Below are 18,711 nucleotides of genomic sequence, written 5' to 3'. Positions count from 1 at the left end.
GAATTCATTAAATAATACTTAAGAGGGAAAGCAAGACGCAGGTAGGAGAGTCATAGTTTGGCGCACAATCCTCCTCTGCTCCTTGCTGCACATAGGAACTTTGTTAAGTTCAGAACAGAAAAAAAAAAATTAAAGCGCTCTTCCTAACCCAATGGCAATTTAAGTGCTATGTTTGTTTGCGTTTTAATTCTCCACCCACTTCCAATGTTGCATCATAGTTTGGAAATGACCCTTCCCTACAGGACCCCCGCCCCGACAGAGGGCACTCACCCACCCGGCTCAAGTCATGCTCCTCTCGCCTCTCTAGGGGGCGCTTTACACTCTTGTCCCTGATCTACGCATTACTAAACGAGTCCTGCCCTCGGACGCTGGCCCTTCGCCGTCCTCAGTTTCCCCCTCGTTGGATAAGCGCACTAGTCCCTCCCCTCTGGAGGCGGGGCTGCGCGGGTGCTTCCCAGACACACGCGGATTGGTCAGCGGGGAGGGGGCGTGGCCTCCCTCGCGGCTGCTCCGTGCGCCCAACCCGGGCTGTCAATAAAGTTTGTTCGAAAGCCCAGCGGGGGAGGAGGTCTGACGCTTCCGCCTCCGAAGAGGCTGGGCCAGTGCCGGGGCCGGGGACCGGGGCGGCGGCTGGATGAGAGGGAGGATGGAGCCCGAGCCGGATCTGGAGCTACTGCTTCTGGAGGCCCGGGAGAGCATTGAGGCGGCGCAGAGCTACCGGCGCGAGCTGGGCCAGCGGCTGCAGGGGCTGCAGGCAGCTCGGAGGCAGGTCCGAGCCCGAGACGGGTCGGGGGAGGGGGGAGAGGTGCGTGAGGGGGCGCGAGGCGAGGGGCGGGTCCTGGGCGGGCCCTGCTAAGCGAGAAGCGGTGTGGGAGTGGAAGGGGTGCTGAGAGGCGGGGCCTGTTGGAGGCGTGTGAGTGCTCCAGGGGAGGGTACGGGAGGTAGCAGGGGTCCGAACCAGCCTCGGGAGATATGGGGGTCTGCGGGTGGGGGTGGGTTCTGGTGCCAAATTGAGGAGGGGTGCGCGTGACTTGGAGTCTCGGGGAGGCGGGGGAGGGGGTGCCTACTGGGAGCAAAGTGATTCTGGGAGGGAAGAAGAAATGGGGGGAGGGCCAGGCGGGAGGGGTTGCTTTTAAGAGAGACTGGGAAATGTTGGGGTTGGGGGTGGGGGTCCTGTGTGACTCTCTTCGTGCCTTAGCTCCCTTTCCTCGCCTGTAAATTGAGGGGTGGGCTGGCCTCTGAGTAGAGGGCCTCAGAGCCCCCGTCTGGGGCTGAAATTCTGTGCATAGCTTCATGTGACCGTTTTTTGTGGTTCAGTTCTAATGGATGCAAAGAATATCAAGGATGCATGAAATCTGCACAATTCATCAGTTTGGGAATGTAAAGGAAAATATCACAAGCCAGTTATATTCCTCATTAATGGTATAAACACAGCTGTCAGTGAAGTGATTCTTTTTTACTTTTATCTCTGTATTTCCTAACATCAGTGCAGTTGGTGGCCCATTGTAATTATGTGTATTTTTATATAAATGATTACCTTCCATCTTTTTAAACTATAAACTTTTTCATGCTTAGGAGAAATGTAAGTTTCATACTGGTAATAACGGTGTTGCTTTAATAACTGCCTTGGATTAATAATGTAACATCTCTGAGGTATAAAATGTCTCCTATATTATATGTTTTGTACAGCAGGCATAGGCCATGTATTATTTCTGCTTTAGAAAAGGTGACCTAACAGGAGTTTGCTACCTAAGATAGCATAGTAAAGCAGTGGTCAAGCTGAAAAGGGAATTTGATGTCTCTCCATCAGAATTCTGGTCCCAATAGAAGTCTTTGCAACAAGGATCTCAAGATATTACAGTGTAACGTTTACAGTCTTCCTTTTGCTTTCGTGGACAATTTTAAGTCCCTTTAAAAAAACTTAATTTTTGCCATTTGACCAATATAATATGATGATTATCTTTTATCTGAGTATGGTCAATCTTTATTCCCAATTAAAAGGTAAGAGTTAAATATGAAAGTGCTTATTGTAATAATCACTTCATGTGGAAGTGACTGCGTTTCAAAGTAACTTAGTGTAGTTCTTTGCTAAATATATTAATGTGTTATTTTCATACACATTCTTTTTCATCTTGCTTCCAAAGTTAGACACCATGAGCTCTTTTTTGTAACTCAGTCTCGTATTGCTGTAGTTTGGAAAGACTTCATAAAGATCTAATATCTTTCCTGCTTGGGGTACATTTAGAGCATGCATTCCATCTAGATTTGTGATGACTTTGCCTTTTGTGGACTGACTAATGCTGTACTTTCCCTTTCGTGAAGGGACTCTGTGTATTGTACTAGTGCTAGTTAAAACAGTGTCTGTTCTCAAAGCAAATTAGAGTGGATTGTGAATGTTAGTAATGATGCAGAGACTTATGCCACAAACAATCAGTCCTCTGTCACTTGCATTTCAACAGGAGTTTGTATTATACAAATGTTATCGAAGGAAGTATTTCCTTTTGTTTGGTGGCTGGGTGATTTTTAAGATTCAGTCATTTTTTATAACAGCAATACAAAATGGAAATTTATGGCTTTATGGTCAAGGATTTCGCCTGAGGTAGAAGTGAAGGGGAACTCTTCTACAAATTTGCTTGGGTTTTTATTCTTTCAATAAATAATTTTATTTTTTTCTTGGTAAAGTTTTTTCTTTCATCTTTTAAAAGTATCTTAGTAATCTTATGAAATTTCTTACATATGAAATAGTGATTTTTTTGGAGAGTTTATGTAAATGAAAGTTTTGAAAGAATACAACCATTTGAATGTTTTCTATCAAAAAGAAACAAACAAAACTGACATGTAGCAGCTTCTTCACTTGTGGTTAGGTTGGTGCCCTGCCCAGAGAAAAGGAAGTTCTGTAGAATGAGTAGGAGTGTCAGTAAAGGCCAGAAATAAATTTGTTTTCAAGAATCTTTATCGTGTTTACCACTCTCCTTACCCTAAGTGAAGTTGAAATTTGGTGATAAGATGAAAATACAAAGTAAGTGAAATCCCATTCTCTTTGGAGATCACTTAGATAGTCGCTCAAAGGAAGAATTAACTAGTTGTATAATGACATGAAATGTTCACTTCCTCAGAGTTTTTCAGAGCTGTTTATATTCCTGTGATGTTGGTTTTTATACTTGTGTGTGTGATTCGAAACACTATGACTTGGTCTTCTGACTAAGACTTTATCTGAATTGCAATACATGTTTTCTCCATAAAATGTCATGGTACATCCTGCTCTTCATTAACTAAGGGTTCAGTGCTTTGAATTAAAAGCATCAATATGTATGTTGAAATTAAATAATTGTCCATAAAAATGGATCAGCATATGAAGGGAACCGGAGTATTACAGATCTTTGTATGTCATAGCATCTATAATATAATCATTTGACATGTGAAGCTTCTGTGGAGATTTGTCACTTAAAAATGGATTTTTTTTCCTCTGTATCTTTAATTTCCTTCAACTTTTAACAAATATTTTTTGCAGTAATATTGTGAAATTTCTCTCTTGCAGTTTTAGCCAGGTTCTCTTTAGACAATCATTCCCAAAGGACAGAAGAACACATTTCTTAATAGCAAGACTGAGTCAGACAGATTACAATCTTCACTGCAGAATTCTAAACCCAATTATGTTAGAGAAACCAGGGCAGAAAGTCTTTCTTCCTCATCAAGGAAAAAAAAATGCTACAATTACCACTTTTACCTTCTACTTGCCCTTCTTTCTGTTATCTCCCCATTTGAAGAGTGTGCAAATTCCAGTGTAGTATGCATTGATGTTTATAGTGTGTATGCAGTAGGTCTCTCGGGACATGGGAATCCCAAGGTTAGTCTGCCCTTTTTGATACTGTGGGGCATGCCGGCTCAGCTATGTGCAATGTGGGATTACAGAGGGCACATGTTCAATTGGTCATGTTAGTAGCAATTGTATTAAATTACTATTTTGCTTTTTAGTTCACCATACTTCCACAAATAAATGAAAAGTAACATAGTAAATGTGGCCTTCTTTAGATATCAATCACAATAGAAATTCATATTCATATATTTCTTTAAGGTTTAGAAAGTTGTTTCCTCACAACAGCCCTGTGGGATAAGGAATGCAAATATTATTATCCCATTAATAAAACTTTGAAAAATAGATTTCTGTAATTGATTTTTTCAAATTAAAGAACATTCTACAGGTTGGGTATGGAGTCAGGAGTATGTCTGGGAGGTATACCTCCTTTTGGCCTTATTAAAATATTCTGTTTTGCTCCTGGATGAGTTTTTTTTTAAGCATTTATGTAAAATAATAGCTAGTATTTATATAGCACTTTAAAGTTTGCAAAGCGCTTTAAATGTGCCATCTCATTTGAGCCTCACAACAATCCTTGGAGATTGATGCTATTATTCCCATTTTACAGAAGAAGAAACTGAAGCTGAGAAAGGTTTGATCTGATTTGCCCAAGTTCACACAGCTAAGGAAGTGTCTAAGGATGGATTTGAACTCAGGTCTTCTTAACTCCAAGTTTGTGCATTGTGCTACCTAGCTGTTATTAATAAAATGTAATGTTAGATACTTGGTTAGGAATTGATTTTGTTTGTATGTAATTTAGAGTTAATGAGGATCTTGACTTTAGTTTTGTAGCCTAAATATCTCTACCTTTACCTCCAAAGAATGTTAAATGAAGGTGGGATGATGATTACCAAACAGTGTGTAGAACTGAGGCCATAATCCTACCCTGTGATTCTGAAGAAATTTTAAAGAAAAAGTTGAAGAAAATGTACATGGAAATAAAGCTATGTTTTACTATTTAACAATCTGGTGCATTTATTAATTGAGGGTAGAAGAGGACAGGCAGCCTTAGATATATAGACAGATAGGATTTGAAAATGGAATTAGAATAATCAAGCTAGAAACCTGTAACTAGGTCTTCCAAATACGGGTAGAGAGAATAGTGCTGGATTGGCCGTCCAAGGTCAGCACAGTTAAAATGGATCTCATAATTAGAAGCAGGCACTTTGAATCTTACAAAGGCATCATTCTTACCCAAACCTTTTTGTAAGGGAGACTGGGCTCCAGTGGAAAGAACATTGGACTTGGCATTTGAATCACGGCTTTGCTGCTTCCTGGTTGGGTGGTTACTAGTTGGCCCTACCTGACTATCTTCTTTATGATGATGGGATGTGGTGGGGGGGGGGACAGGGATGGGATGGGAATTGAAATACTCCGTCCAGCAGTTCTCTTCTTTGTCCTGATGCATCATCTGTCCCTCCCTCCCCATTGGCTACTCTTTTGCCTATAAACATTTTCAGATCTCCCCAGTCCTAAAAGCCAGACAAAAAATACCCACATCTCTCATCTTTTATACTGCAGACTTCCAGAAAGAGGAGTCTTCACTCACTTCAAATCCTAGAAATCTGAATCCCATACTCCTTCATCATGATATTGAAATTGTTTTTCCAGTATTATAAAATGATCAGATCTTATAATTTAATTGTGGCCTTTTCTCACTTCTTGACCTCCTTCTTAATATTCACTTCTCCTCTGGCTTCTACAGCTCCATTTTTGGGGACTTTCTTATTGTTCCTTTTTACGTCAGTGACTCCTATTCTTTCTCCTTTCCCCTGAAGGTACATCTTCCCACAAGGCTGGCATTGATTCCCATTTTTTATTCACATTCTCTTTGGCAATCTCATACACTCTTGTGGTTTTAGTTATCGTTGCCAGGTAACTTTCAACCTTACCTCTTCTTCTTTAAGTAAGCCCTTTGTGTTATATATTTTCTCCTATGGTAACTTCATCCATTTTCATGGCTTCATCTACTATTACCATGAGGATGGCTCTAAGTTCTGCATATCTGCAGTCCTGACCTCTCTCTTAAGCTGCAGAGAGGCATTCTGGCTGCCTGCTTAGACGTCTCCACCTGTCCTAACTTCACACTGAATATGTGTGAAAGAGAGTCTGTAAAGCCTGGGTGATCATGTCAGTCCCCTCCTTAATAAATATTTGCTGATTGGCTAGTATCAAAACCTAGCTCATCTTCCCTGATAAATGACTCCTCCAGAATTCCCTTTTTCTGTCCGTGGCATTGCTGTAGCTTCTAGTCACCCAGGCTGGACACCTTGGTTGTTGATTCTTTCCTCCCATTGGAGTCTCCCAAGACCTGTTCATCCTCTCCTTCACTTTGTCTAGTCTTTCTACTTTACATCTGAAATGTCTGCTATGGGCATCTCTTTATGTCTGTATTGTTACCATTTTATTCATGTTCCCATTTCCACTTGCCTGGACTGAAGGCCTAGTCCCCTTATTGTTATCTCCCTTCCAATCTGTCTTTGCACCTTGGCCTTCTATATGGATTATCCTCAACCAAAACTCTGATCACATAGTTCCTCTGTTCCAGATTCTTCAGTGGCTCCCCACTGTCTGCTGAATGAAGTCTAGTCTTTATTGCTTCTTCACCTTTCTTACTCTCATAGTACCTAACAGTGCTTTCTTTGCAGGTAGTAGGTGCTCTACATGTATTTGGATGCATTGAGTTGAGACTAATATTTGTGGCATTTAAAAAAAAAACTGGATAGTTCTAAAAGGCAGTTTTATGACTTTTTAGTAACAAAATTCACAGTGACTGTTAGTCATGGGCTTCTTGGCAAGGATGTTGCATAAGTTCTTATCCAGCAATCAGCAAGCAATATATCTCAGGCATTGTTATCCCTGGGTGACACATATTTAAAAGAAAGACTCAAACAATCCCTGCTTTCAAGGCATTTGCATTCTAACTAGGGAGACAAGTTCATATATAAGTATATACAAAATAAATATAAATACAGAGCTGTTAGTCTTGGAAGAGCTGGCACTAGCAGTTGGGGGATCAGTATCTTGTAGAAGGGGGTGCTAGTCTTCCCATATCTTAGTGTTGAGATATATATTTGATTACCTCAGTGTTTTCTGAGCTCATCATGTTTTAAGCTTTAAAAAAAAAAACAAACCCAACCCCAATGATTTCAGTTGGATTAGATCCAGTACATTAGAGACTTTGTAAACTTGAATTAATATTCTACATTACTGGAGAGGTTTTAGTGGAAAGCTGGAACAAAACATAGTAGTAGTAAATATTAACAATCTTTATCACAATTTTTTTCGGTGGTACATTGAGTACTCCCAGCCTTTGGGCAATTCTCAGTTTCTAATTTTTTTCCACTTTCATCATTGTTGCCTCCGACAGACAGATGCCAGTTTAATTATGATAGCTCATGTTTGTGTAGTGCTTTAAGGTTGACAAAGATTATTCTTGAAGCAGCCCTATGAAGTAAGTAGTGCAAGTTGAAGAAAAACTTTAATTTTTTTTTCCAGTTAACAAGCATGCATTTTCTTTTTCTTCTTCTCCCCACATTGAAAAATTCTTAAAACAAATATGCATCGTCAAGCAAAACACATTCTAACATTGGTCCAAAAATATGTCTCATTTTGCATGTTGAGTCTGTCATCTGTTTTGCAGAAAGCCTTACTATCTGTCCTCTAGAATCACGGATGGTCATGCATTGATCAGAGCTCTCAAGTCCCTCAGAGAGTTGTTTTTTTTTTAAGTTGTCTTTACAGTATAAATTATTTTTCTGATTCGCTAATTTTGCTGCATCAGTTCATACTTCAAGTTCATACATCAAGTCTTCCATGTGGTATTACACTTGTGTATTATCATTTGTCCAACCATTTCCCATTTGGTGGTCACTCCGTTAGTGTTCAGTTCTTTGCTACTACCAAAAGAGCTGCTTTAAATATTTTTGTGCACATAGGTCCTTTTCCTCTCTGTTCTCTTTGGGGTAGTATGGGTATTCCTGGGTCAAAGGCTATGTACAGTTTAGTGACTTTGGGGGTGTACTTCCAAATTAGTGTTATTTTCCTAGTTTGACAGATGAAGAAACTGAGGCTCACAGAGTGTGATTTGCCCAAGTCACGCAGTCTCAAAGATCAGTCTTATGATCTGAAGACCAGTGTTCCTTAGGTGATACCAGGCTGTCTCCCTGGGTTGGGCAGGAATTCTGTAGCAGGAGCAACAGAGACAATTCAGTTTTTTGGACATTTCCTAATCAATCTTCCCACACATCTTAAAGCATGTCATAGAATTGTACATTTTTAAAGAATGGCCCTTTGAGATGATCTGCTCTCATCTTTTTATTTTGTAGAGCTTAAGGGATTTGCTTAAGATCCTGTAGGCAAATAAATAGCCGAGCTGAGCTTCAAACCAGATCCCTAACTCCAGATCCTCTTCCTCCTATGCCACAGGGCTCTGATCTGTCATTTACTGACATCCTTTTATTTTGACTTCTGAATCAAGTTTCAATTAAAGTCCATCTTTTACTAGCCTGGAAATAAAATCTCAGGTGAAATATGCGTCATGAGCATTTCTAGAAGATGTTTTATGGCAAGGGTTCTTAGCATTTTGGGTATCATGGATCACTTTGACAGTCTAGTGAAGTCTCTGGACCCCTTCTGAGAACAGTGTATTTAAATGCAGAAAACAAAAGAGAGAATATTACAAAGGATTAAGAACCCTTGCTTATAGAGTCATTCCCTATTTTTATTTCAGATTAATAAATACTGTAAAAAAAAAGTCTTATTGGAGCTGGTCAGCACTTTTTAGTGAGCTTTGCAGAACCTAAGAAAAAATTGGTTAGATGAGTGATTGAGTTCCATATGGTAGAACTGCCCTACACCAGAGGTGTCAGACAGGGCTGGTGCAGGTTAAAATTAGCGAATGTTTAACAAACATGTAGAAATACATGGAACACAGATAATATTAATATGTGATTTTCTAAGTCATTCTGTGACCCCAGGGATCCTTACGTATGGTTTAGTGACCTCCATTCCTACTTGTGTTTGACACCACTGCTATACACCATAATACTGGAGGGAAAGGATGTTTGTTCCAAGGCGGTGTCCAGTTCTCTGGTAGTAAATGAAGGGCCTTGAGCAGCGTGGACAAAGCCTGAAGTAGGACTTCAGAAGTGAGGGGGCTCAGTATATTCCCTTACCCCTAGCTTTTTTGCGGCTCTATATCCACGTACTTCCTTTCTTTGTAGATCCCAAAAGAAAAACAAAATCTGTGCAGGTTCTAGAGTAGTCGAGGAACTTTTGAATTCTCTCTGAAAAGGAGACTGCCTTTACTTAACTGAGGTACTTCCTATGTGTGCTGTATCCGTTGCTTATAAAGCCCTAGATGCAACCCCTTTTGTGGGCTGCTTACTGCAGAATTTCCTGCAGTGTGATAGAAGTAAAAATTATAAAGATAGTTCGAACCATGATAGTTTATTTATGTTACTTTTTTCTGTGCTTTCTTTTCTCTGATTTTTAAAAATAAATTCTCAAAACTACAAAACAAACCAAATTAAGTACATTAAATCCATTACCTTATCTTGGATTATTTGACACGTGGATTTATCTCATAGCTGTCTTCTGATAAAATGACAAACTAAAATTCTGGTTTTTTAATCTGAATTTCTGTTTCGTATTTTGATATGTTCTTCCTTGGATTTCTTTTCTTGGTGGGTAAAAGCTAGGCATAGTGAACCTGAAATGGAACACAAATATGGATTAGGATAGTAGAATTTCACTTTTAACGTGTCAAAACTTGCAAAACCTGGTATGTGGTTGTTTTAACTTTTGTAATTCTATTTGTCTCTACTTCGAGGGAAAGTCCTGTATTAAATGAGATGGTGTGAATTGAATATTAAGTGAATTCTTTCTTTAACATTTTGGGAAATATGCAAGTTAAATTTGTTTTTAATAGCTGTGTAGGCCAGAAACATTTTTCTGACCTGTTTTCCTTGGGAGATTGACATTTAATTTACTTTGTCCAGTGGGCCTCTTGGGATTGAAAATTAATATCTACTTTGTAGTTATCCTAGCAGAAGGTCTCTTTAAAGATTTTTATGAGGTGATTTTTCTCTTGTGACTTTTAATTCATTCTTGGTTGTTCTTTGCCAATTTTTTTAATTAGAAAAGAATTCCTAATCTATGCAATTTTCTCTTTTAAAATAAATTTTATTAATGTTTTATTTTTACATCACTGAAACTTCCCTCTGTATTCTCCTCCCAAAAAATTATTCCATATAACAAAGACATTTTTTTTAAATAAAAAATGAAAAAGAGGAAGAAAAGGGGAAAAAAATCAGCAAAACCACTTAATTCAGTGAAAAAAAAATCTGACAGTCTATTCCATGTTTTACACTTGTGGACTTCTTCCCTAACCCCCACTTTCTGTGAAGGAGTAAAGGGAAAGTGTCTTTTCATATCTCTTCTTTGGGGCCACACTTGTTCTTTGTAATTTTGCAATATGCATTTTCAAATTGTTTTGTAGTTATAGTCATCCTGTATATTATTTTCTTGTCTCTGCTTCACTTTGCATCAGTTCATATACGTTTTCCTACTCTTACCTGTATTTATCATATTTATCATTTCTTACAGCACAGTAATATTCCATTATACACCTCTGCAGTTTTCCTCCAACAAAATTTATTTAAGGACAACTAAGGAAATGTAAAACTATTACCCACATCTGGAATGGCATTGTACCTGGTCATGCTTCTTGGAGAATACCAGTAGTAATAATTACAATAATAGTGACCAGTGATGTATTTGTCAGTCAATAAGGAATCTAGTTTCTTTAGACAAATAGAGTTCGTGAAGTAGGGGATAAGGTAGAATAAGGCAGCAATTATCCTCTTAATAACCCTGTGTTACTGCAAGTGTTATTACGCAGTCTCCAGTTGTCCTGATCTGTATCTGGCCACTGGACCCACACGGCTCTGGAGGAGAAAGTGAGGCTGGTGACTTTGCACAGCCCTCCCTCCCTCAAATCCAATTCAGTGCAAATCATGTCATCATCTCCCTGATGTCATGGTCCTCTTCGAGAATGAAGGACAAACTACATAACCACAAGTGTTGTTATACCCATTTTATGGATGAGCAAATGGAGGCTTAGAAAAGTTTTTATTTCTTTTCCCAAAGTCACAACCTGTAAGTTTTAGTCAGAGCCAGGACTTGAACCCAGATCAAGTGGCAGTGTCCAGATGATGACTATGCAGTACCCTGGAATTACCATTGGTTGTGATCTCTCAAGACCCATCTAGTTCTGTATTTATGATCATATGGGTACATGTATTATCCTGGTCTTTTTCAGAGGTTCTGATTTCCAATTTTTATGTCTTTTCAGATCAAAGAGAGTGCATCACAGACGAGAGATGTCCTAAGGCAACATTTTAATGATCTAAAGGGAACCCTTAGGAAGCTGTTGGATGAACGATTAGTGTCTCTGTTGCAAGAAGTGGATGCCATCGAGCAGGAGACAATCAAGCCATTAGACGACTGCCAGAAACTCATAGAGCATGGAGTCAGCACCGCCGAAGATTTAGTCCGAGAAGGTAGGGAGCTGGTCACTCTCGGGTTTTACCATCTGAAAATCTTCTGCGGAGAGGGGCATGTGTACATGTTTGTAAGAGCTATGACATCATAGTGATCTGTCCAAGTTCAACAGACTCTTCCCAATTTTGGTAGTTTTGCTTTTATTTTTGGTGAGGCGATTGGGGTTTACTGACTTGCCCAAGGTCACGCAGCTAGTAAGTGTTAAATATCTGAAGCTGGATTTGAACTCAGGTCCTCCTGACTCCAAGAGCAGAGCTCTATTCACTGCGCCACCTAGCTGCCCAATTTTGGTAGTTTTGTGAGGTGTTCACGGTTGGCTTCTTAAAAGCTCCGTGCATAATTCAGAATGACAGATGTACAGCAACATGCCCCGCCTCAGAGTGGATTCAAAGAGTGCTCTGTAAAAGAAGCAGCACCTTGGCTTCAGACTTTATCGCCTTGTTCGGTGGAAGCCCAGTGAACCATTTTTCAGTTCTCTGTGGTTGTTGGAAGGGCCTCGAGTTCATCGAGTCTTTGTCACCTCACTTTTCAGGTGAGACGTCTGAGGCCCAGGGAGGGTAAGGGACTTGCCCAAGGTCACACAGCAGGCAAGTGTCAAAGGGTCTTTGGGCTCTCACCAGTCATGTAAATGATAATAGCTTGTGAATTAATTCTTCATAGTTTACAAACTGTTTTTCTATCAAAGACCTGTAAATTAGGTAGAAGAAGTAGTAGGCATAAGGACCTGTAATTTCATGGCTAGAGGGAATTCTCAGATGAAAAGGTGTCTCTATCCATTTAGTTGGACACTTTTTCCACAACTTAGAGTCTTCTGAAATTGCCTAGAGCAAGGAGAGGCTGAGAGACTCTCCTAGAGTGACATAGCACTTGTCAGAGGCAGCCCTTGAGTTCAGGTCTTTCGGTTTGTTGGGTGGGACCTCCAAGGCCTGCTCTCTAGCCACACCGTCTTTCTGCACTCTAAGTAATAGGATTCCTGTTTTGCATGTCAGGGAAATGAAACCCAGGGACTTGCCCGTGACCTACTTCACCACTAGCAAAGATCAGAGCCAAGAACTTGAGTCTAGGTCTTCTGATTCTAATTCTGGTGGTCTTTGTATCATACATGCTTTTGACCTGGAGATCGTGTGCAGAGAGGTGTTTTCAGTGGTCATACAGTTCAGAAAACTGAATTACAGAATTTTCCTCTAGCCTTTGAGTAACATGATTGACAGCTCCTTTTTACGTTTTGGGTTTTTTTTTTAAATATTTTTTCCTTTTTGATAGTTCTTGTGCCTCACCACTTTCTTTATTTGTAGAAAATAGTGAATGATGACGCTTTGGTTGGGGCCAGACTGCACTTAGGCTTCAAACAATTTCTGCTGTTGTGAAGCATTTTATCTGATAGATTTTGGACTGGCGGTTTGGACCCTAGAGGCCTTAGTGCTGGTCATCAGTGGATTTGGTGGGCTGATGGTCTTGAGGTTAGTGTCTGGCTTCCTCAGAATTTCTGGTAAGCTTGGGGTTGGTGGACTTGAATGCCAAGGAACTTAAATATTTGGTGGTGCATTTGAGCCGAGTGGCTTTGGTGGTAATCTTGAGGCGAGGTTACATTGTAGGGCCAATAGGTTTGGTGATCTCAGCATGGGGGCATGATGCTGAGGGCCTTAGTAGCATTGCTGTCTATGTCATCTTCAGTCCCTCCTTGTTATGTGCCTTAGCAAAGCATATATTTCTTTTTTTTCTCCTCTTTTTTTTTTTGATGAGGCAGTTGGGGTTAAGTGACTTGCCCAGGGTCGTACAGCTAGTAAATGTCAAGTGTCTGAGGCCAGATTTGAACTCAGGTCCTCCTGACTCCAGGGGTAGTACTTTATCCACTGCGCCACCCAGCTGCCCCCAAAGCATTTATTTCTTTGGATCTTACGGTCAACCAGTTTCAGAAATTCATATTTCAATGACCTGGGGTTTTTGATGCCATATCTTTACCACTTTCAGGATTGGATGTGAGTATTGTGGTTCCTAGAGCTGACCATATTTACACCGCTGCCTGTGTACTGGGACTTAGCACTCACTTTTCAAAAAGTAGTGGTATTCTTCTTTGGATCGCTTTGAGCAGAGTGCCGTAGAGACAGAGCATGGCTTTAGTAATAAAGCTGAGGGCCCAGCCTTGATCTTGTTGCCTGGGTTCTAGTTAGCTTTGCTCTTTTCTGAGACTTCTGCAACCACAGAACATACCCATCTGGGACGGCCAGGCGGTGGGAAGACCTGCCACTGCCTGGAGGCATCCTGCGCCTTTGTTTTACCCCTTCCCTTTGTCTGCTGGTTACATACTGGGTCTTAAGAAGATTGGAGTCACCAACTGGGTGTCTTCCAGTAAGATAGAGAAACACCATGCCTGAGAATCTGCCCTGCCTCTGTGCCCTGCAGTCCCCCTGGCACTGTCATATGACCTACCAATGTAACCTAAGGACCCTTGGGCCTTGTCATTTCCCCCTCCCTGCCACCTTTAGGGCTTACAGGCTTTGCCATCTACCTTGCAGTTGGACTTGCTTTTTTCTGTGTTGTCTCCGCCAATTAGAATGTGAGATCTGTGTATTTTCTGTTTGTTTCCTCAGCACTTATCACACAGGAAGTGCTTAATAAATGTTTTTTCAAGGACCCATGTGTACAAAAATATTTATTGCAGCTCTTTTTTGTGGTGACAAAGAATTGGAAATTAAGGCGGGAATGACTGAACAAGTTGTGGTATATGAATGTGGTGGAATATTATTGTGATGTAAGAAATGATGAAGAGGATGATTTCAGAGAAACCTGGGAAGACTTACATGAACTGATACAGAGGGAAGGGAGCAGAACCAGGAGAACAGTGTATACCATGCTTGCCCAACCTGTGGCCAATGGGCCCGAAATCCTTTGGCGTGCCCTCAGCTCATAAGTGGCCCATGGGGTCTACTATAACAGCAATATCATAAAGACATGAAAATCTGAAGTCGTTCTGATCAAGCAGCCATAATTCCAGGGGGCTCACCTCCAGGTAGAGAGCTGTGGAGCTGGAGTACAAATTGAAGCTTTTTTTTTAATGGCAAATGCAGGAATATATTTGCTTGACTATCCATGTTTGTGCTGGGTTTTGTTTTTCTTGCTTTCTCTTTTTTCACCGTCTTACCTAAATGTACGTACTGCTCTAAAAATGTGATCGCTTGGATCTCTACGTGCCTTCAGTCTCAAGCTGCATATACATTAGTAGCTCCCCATTTTTCCTAACCTCTCAGTTATGTTTCCCTTTAACATACACAAGATTTTCCCAGGTTTTGCCTGGTTTCAGACAAATCCCTATGTCTTTTTTCAGATCTTACTGCTATTGTGTCCAGAGTTTTTGTACATTCTCTTTTTCACCATTCCTGTGCCTTACTCTTCTGATATAATTGGAAAAAGTAGCTAAAAGCCAAGTGTAGTTCAATCAAGTTAAGTTAGGTGTGTGTTAGCCCTTAATTGAATGGCCAGAATAATATAATTCCCAACAGATGACTGTAGAAGACGCTAGAGGAAAAAAAATATCAGTCCATTCTTACAAAAGTTTATTATAATAATGTAGTAACATGGTTAAGCTCAGTTATCTCTCTGATGGCAAAGTCTATATACTATCCATACTTTCTGATGGCAAAGTCTATAATGCTACTCATACCCTCAGTTCTAAAACAAAAAGGTAGGACCAGTAAACTTTCTGGAGTTTTATGAAGTCCTAGTCTGAGGTAATTTAATAATAATATCTGATTTTACAGACATCATCTTAAAATTTGTAAATGTCATTCAAAAGTAAAGGCAGGAGGGGCGGAGCCAAGATGGTGGAGTGAAAGCGGTGACTTGCTTGAGCTCTCCCCCAGACCCCTCCAAATACTCATAAAAAATGGCTCTGAACAAATTCTGAAGCAGCAGAACCCACAAAAAGACAGAGTGAAACAAATTTCCAGTCCAAGACAACCTGGATGATTGATGAGAAAGGTGTATCGCGCCGGGCTGGGAGCACAGCGCAGGGCAGCGTGGGCGCGCAGGCCGCAGCAAACCTGGAGCAGGCCTCAGAGGACTGAATCGAGGGCAGCTGTGGAGGTTTCCAGACTCCTCAATCCACGAATGTCAAAGACAACTTAGAAGGTCAGTGGGAAAAGTCTGTTTCTGTTGGTGCTCAGAGAGGAAGGTGGGGTCTCAGCTCTATTCCCCAAGAGCGTGGCCCTGGGGCAGGGCAGCTGCTTCCCGAGCTTCCAGCACAAGACTGAGGGGGAATCCAGTGGCTGATCAGAGAGGGACTGCAGGGATCTCTTTGCCAGTGCTGAGGCAGGAATCTCTTGCTTTGCCCGTGTGTAGATCTGGGTCACAGTTCTGGGCGGCAGTGCTGGGGTGAGGATGAGCGCTGGCGTGGTGGAGCTTGTAATGGCTGTGGAGAGGAACCTCTCCTCACAGTTAGGGGACAGAAAGGAATACTTGTGGTCACAGGCCAGGAAAGGAGTAAACACCTCACCCCTTGTCATACCACCTTGGAAGAACTGAAAATTTGCAGGTCCCTACAAGTATCTCTGAAAACAGCTACACAAACCCCTGAAGCTTGGGACAGTACACTCTCCACATTGGAAGCAGACTTTTACCTTAACAAAGAGTTTAAAACTCAAGTAATTGGCTGGGATCATGAGCAAACTTCGGAAAAAGAGACTATATTATCTTACTTTGGTGAAAAAGAAGATCAAAATATATAACCAGAAGAAGACAACAAAATCAAAGCGCCTACATCCAAAGCCTCCAAGAAAAATATGAATCAGTCCCAGGCCTTGGAAGAGCTCAAAAGGGATTTTGAGAAGCAAGTAAGGGAAGTAGAGGAAAAACTGGGAAGAGAAATGAGAGTGATGCAAGAAAATCATGAAAAACAAGTCAACAGCTTGCTAAAGGAGACCCAAAAAAATACTGAAGAAAATAACACCTTAAAAAATAGCCTAACCCAAATGGCAAAAGAGGTCCAAAAAGCCAATGAGGAGAAAAATGCCCTAAAAAGAAAAATTGGCCAAATGGAAAAGGAAGTCCAAAAGATTACTGAAGAAAATACTTCCTTAAAAATTAGAATAGAGCAATTGGAAGACAGTGACTTTATGAGAAATCAAGACACTGTAAAACAAATCCAAAAGAATGAAAAATTAAAAACAATGTGAAATATCTCATTGGAAAAACAACTGACCTGGAAAATAGATCCAGGAGAGAGAATTTAAAAATTATTGGACTATCTGAAAGCCATGATCAAAAAAAGAGCCTAGACATCATCTTTCAAGAAATTATCAAGGAAAACTGCCCTGATATTTTAGAACCAGAGGGCAAAATAGAAATTGAAAGAATCCACATCTCCTCCTGAAAGAGATCCCCAAAGGAAAACTCCTAGGAATATTGTAGCCAAATTCCAGAGTTCCCAGGTCAAGGAGAAAATATTACAAGCTGCCAGAAGGAAACAATTCAAGTACTGTGGAAACACAATCAGGATAACACAAGATTTAGCAGCTTCTACATTAAAGGACGCAGGGCATGGGAATATAATATTGGAGGGCAAAGGAGATAGGATTACAACCAAGAATCACCTACCCAGCAAAACTGAGTATAATCCTTCAGGGGAAAAAATGGTCATTCAGTGAAATAGAGGACTTTCAAGCATTCTTGATGAAAAGACCAGAGCTGAATAGAAAATTTGACTTTCAAATACAGGACTCCAGTGGAACATGAAGAGGTAAACAGGAAAGAGAAATCATAAGAGACTTATTAAGATTGAACTGTTTACATTCCTGCATGGAAAGATGATATTTGTAACTCATGAGAACTTTGTCAGTATTAGGGTAGTTGAAGGAAAAAAATTGTATGTATGTATATAGATAGATAGAGGGCACAGGGTGAGTTGAAGATGAAGGGGTCATATCTGGAGAAAAATTAAGGATGAGAGAGGATGATACTCGGAGAAGAAGAAAGGGAGAGGTAGAATGGGGTAAATTATCTCACAAAAAAAAAACAGAAAAGAAAAGTCTCTCACAGTGGAGGGGAAACAGGGGAAGGTGAGAGGGAATGAGGGAATCTTATTCTCATAGGATTTGGCTTAAGGAGAGAATAACATACACATTCAATTGGGTATGGAAATCTGTCTTACCCTACAGGAAAATAGGGGGAGAAGGGGACAAGAGAGCAGGGGGATGATAGAGAGGAGGGCAGATTGGGAAAGAGGGTAATCAGAAGCAAATACTTCTGAGGAGGGACAGGGTCAAAAGAAAGAATAGAATAAATGGGAGGGCAGGATAGGATTAAGGGAAATAGAGTTAGTTTTTCACAACATGTCTACTAAGGAAGTGTTTTGCGTAACTGCACACGTATGACCTATACTGAGTTGCTTGCCTTTTCAATGAGGGTGGGTGGGGAGGGAGGAAGGGAGAAAATTTGGAACTCAAAGTTTTAAAAACACATGTTTAAAAAAAATGTTTTCACATGCAACTGGGAAATAAGAAATACAGGAAATGGGGTACAGAAGTCTATCCTGCTCTACAGGAAAATAGAAGGGGAAGGGGATAAGAGAAGGGAGGGGGGAGAGATAGAAGAGAAGGCAGACCAGGGGAAGGGGTATTCAGAATGCATGCCATCTTGGGGTGGGAGGAGTGGTGAGAAATTTGGAACTCAAAAACTTGTGGAAGTGAATATTGAAAACTAAAATAAATTTATATTTAAAAAAAACAAAAGTAAAGGCAGATCAAGAGTTGTATTGTGTTTTCTGTAGACTAAACAAAGTAAGTACACAGAATGCTAGGGTCATTACATATACTCATTTAGGGAAAATATAAGCCATGTTCGTTTTTACATGTACATCAATATTTATTACAGTAGAAACGGTTCTAAGGCTTCCGTATAGAATGTTGAAATTGACAGTCGGCACCTTAATGAGAGATGGCTTAGTTTTATCAGGAGTTCCACTGGAGCTTTCAAAAATTAACCTCATGTCATTAAGGGAAAGATATGAAATAAAACATCCAAGAGACAAACCACTTTACTAAAAATGAAATGAAAAATGGGGGAAAGAAGTGAAATTATGACAGCGAAAAAAGTTGAAGTTAAGTTAGCTTTGGATATTTGGATATTTTGAAGAAAACAGATGATAAGCTCTGTCTTTCACAGAAGAATGTTTATTGTTCAGTTCAGTGCTGTTCATTGCCTCCTTACCGTTAATTGAATAGTCTGGATTCTAGTCATCCTTCCTGCTCCCTTGTTTGGATGAAGCTGATCTTTAGAACTTTCTCCTGGCCTTT

The 18,711-nt window shown here is 40.4% G+C and overlaps 1 protein-coding gene across 4 annotated transcripts in view; it reads left to right on the top strand.

The window, feature by feature from the left end:
- The first annotated feature begins 538 nt into the window (after positions 1 to 538).
- CRLF3 (cytokine receptor like factor 3) overlaps positions 539 to 18,711 on the top strand; it is a 75,676-nt gene continuing 57,503 nt past the window's right edge. For all 4 annotated transcript variants that reach the window (XM_020963262.2, XM_020963263.2, XM_078154820.1 and 1 more), the window contains exons 1-2: positions 539 to 769; positions 11,214 to 11,421. In XM_020963262.2, the coding sequence (XP_020818921.1) occupies positions 635 to 769; positions 11,214 to 11,421 (343 nt within the window). In that variant the 5' untranslated portion in view covers positions 539 to 634. The remainder of the gene's footprint in view (positions 770 to 11,213; positions 11,422 to 18,711) is intronic.

This window comes from Phascolarctos cinereus, unplaced genomic scaffold (genome assembly GCF_003287225.1).
Source record: "Phascolarctos cinereus isolate Bilbo 61053 unplaced genomic scaffold, phaCin_HiC Scaffold_5;HRSCAF=322, whole genome shotgun sequence".
NCBI classification, from domain to species: Eukaryota; Metazoa; Chordata; class Mammalia; order Diprotodontia; family Phascolarctidae; genus Phascolarctos; species Phascolarctos cinereus.
Note: the sequence above shows the minus strand (reverse complement) of the source record. Positions and strands in the feature narration are given on the sequence as shown.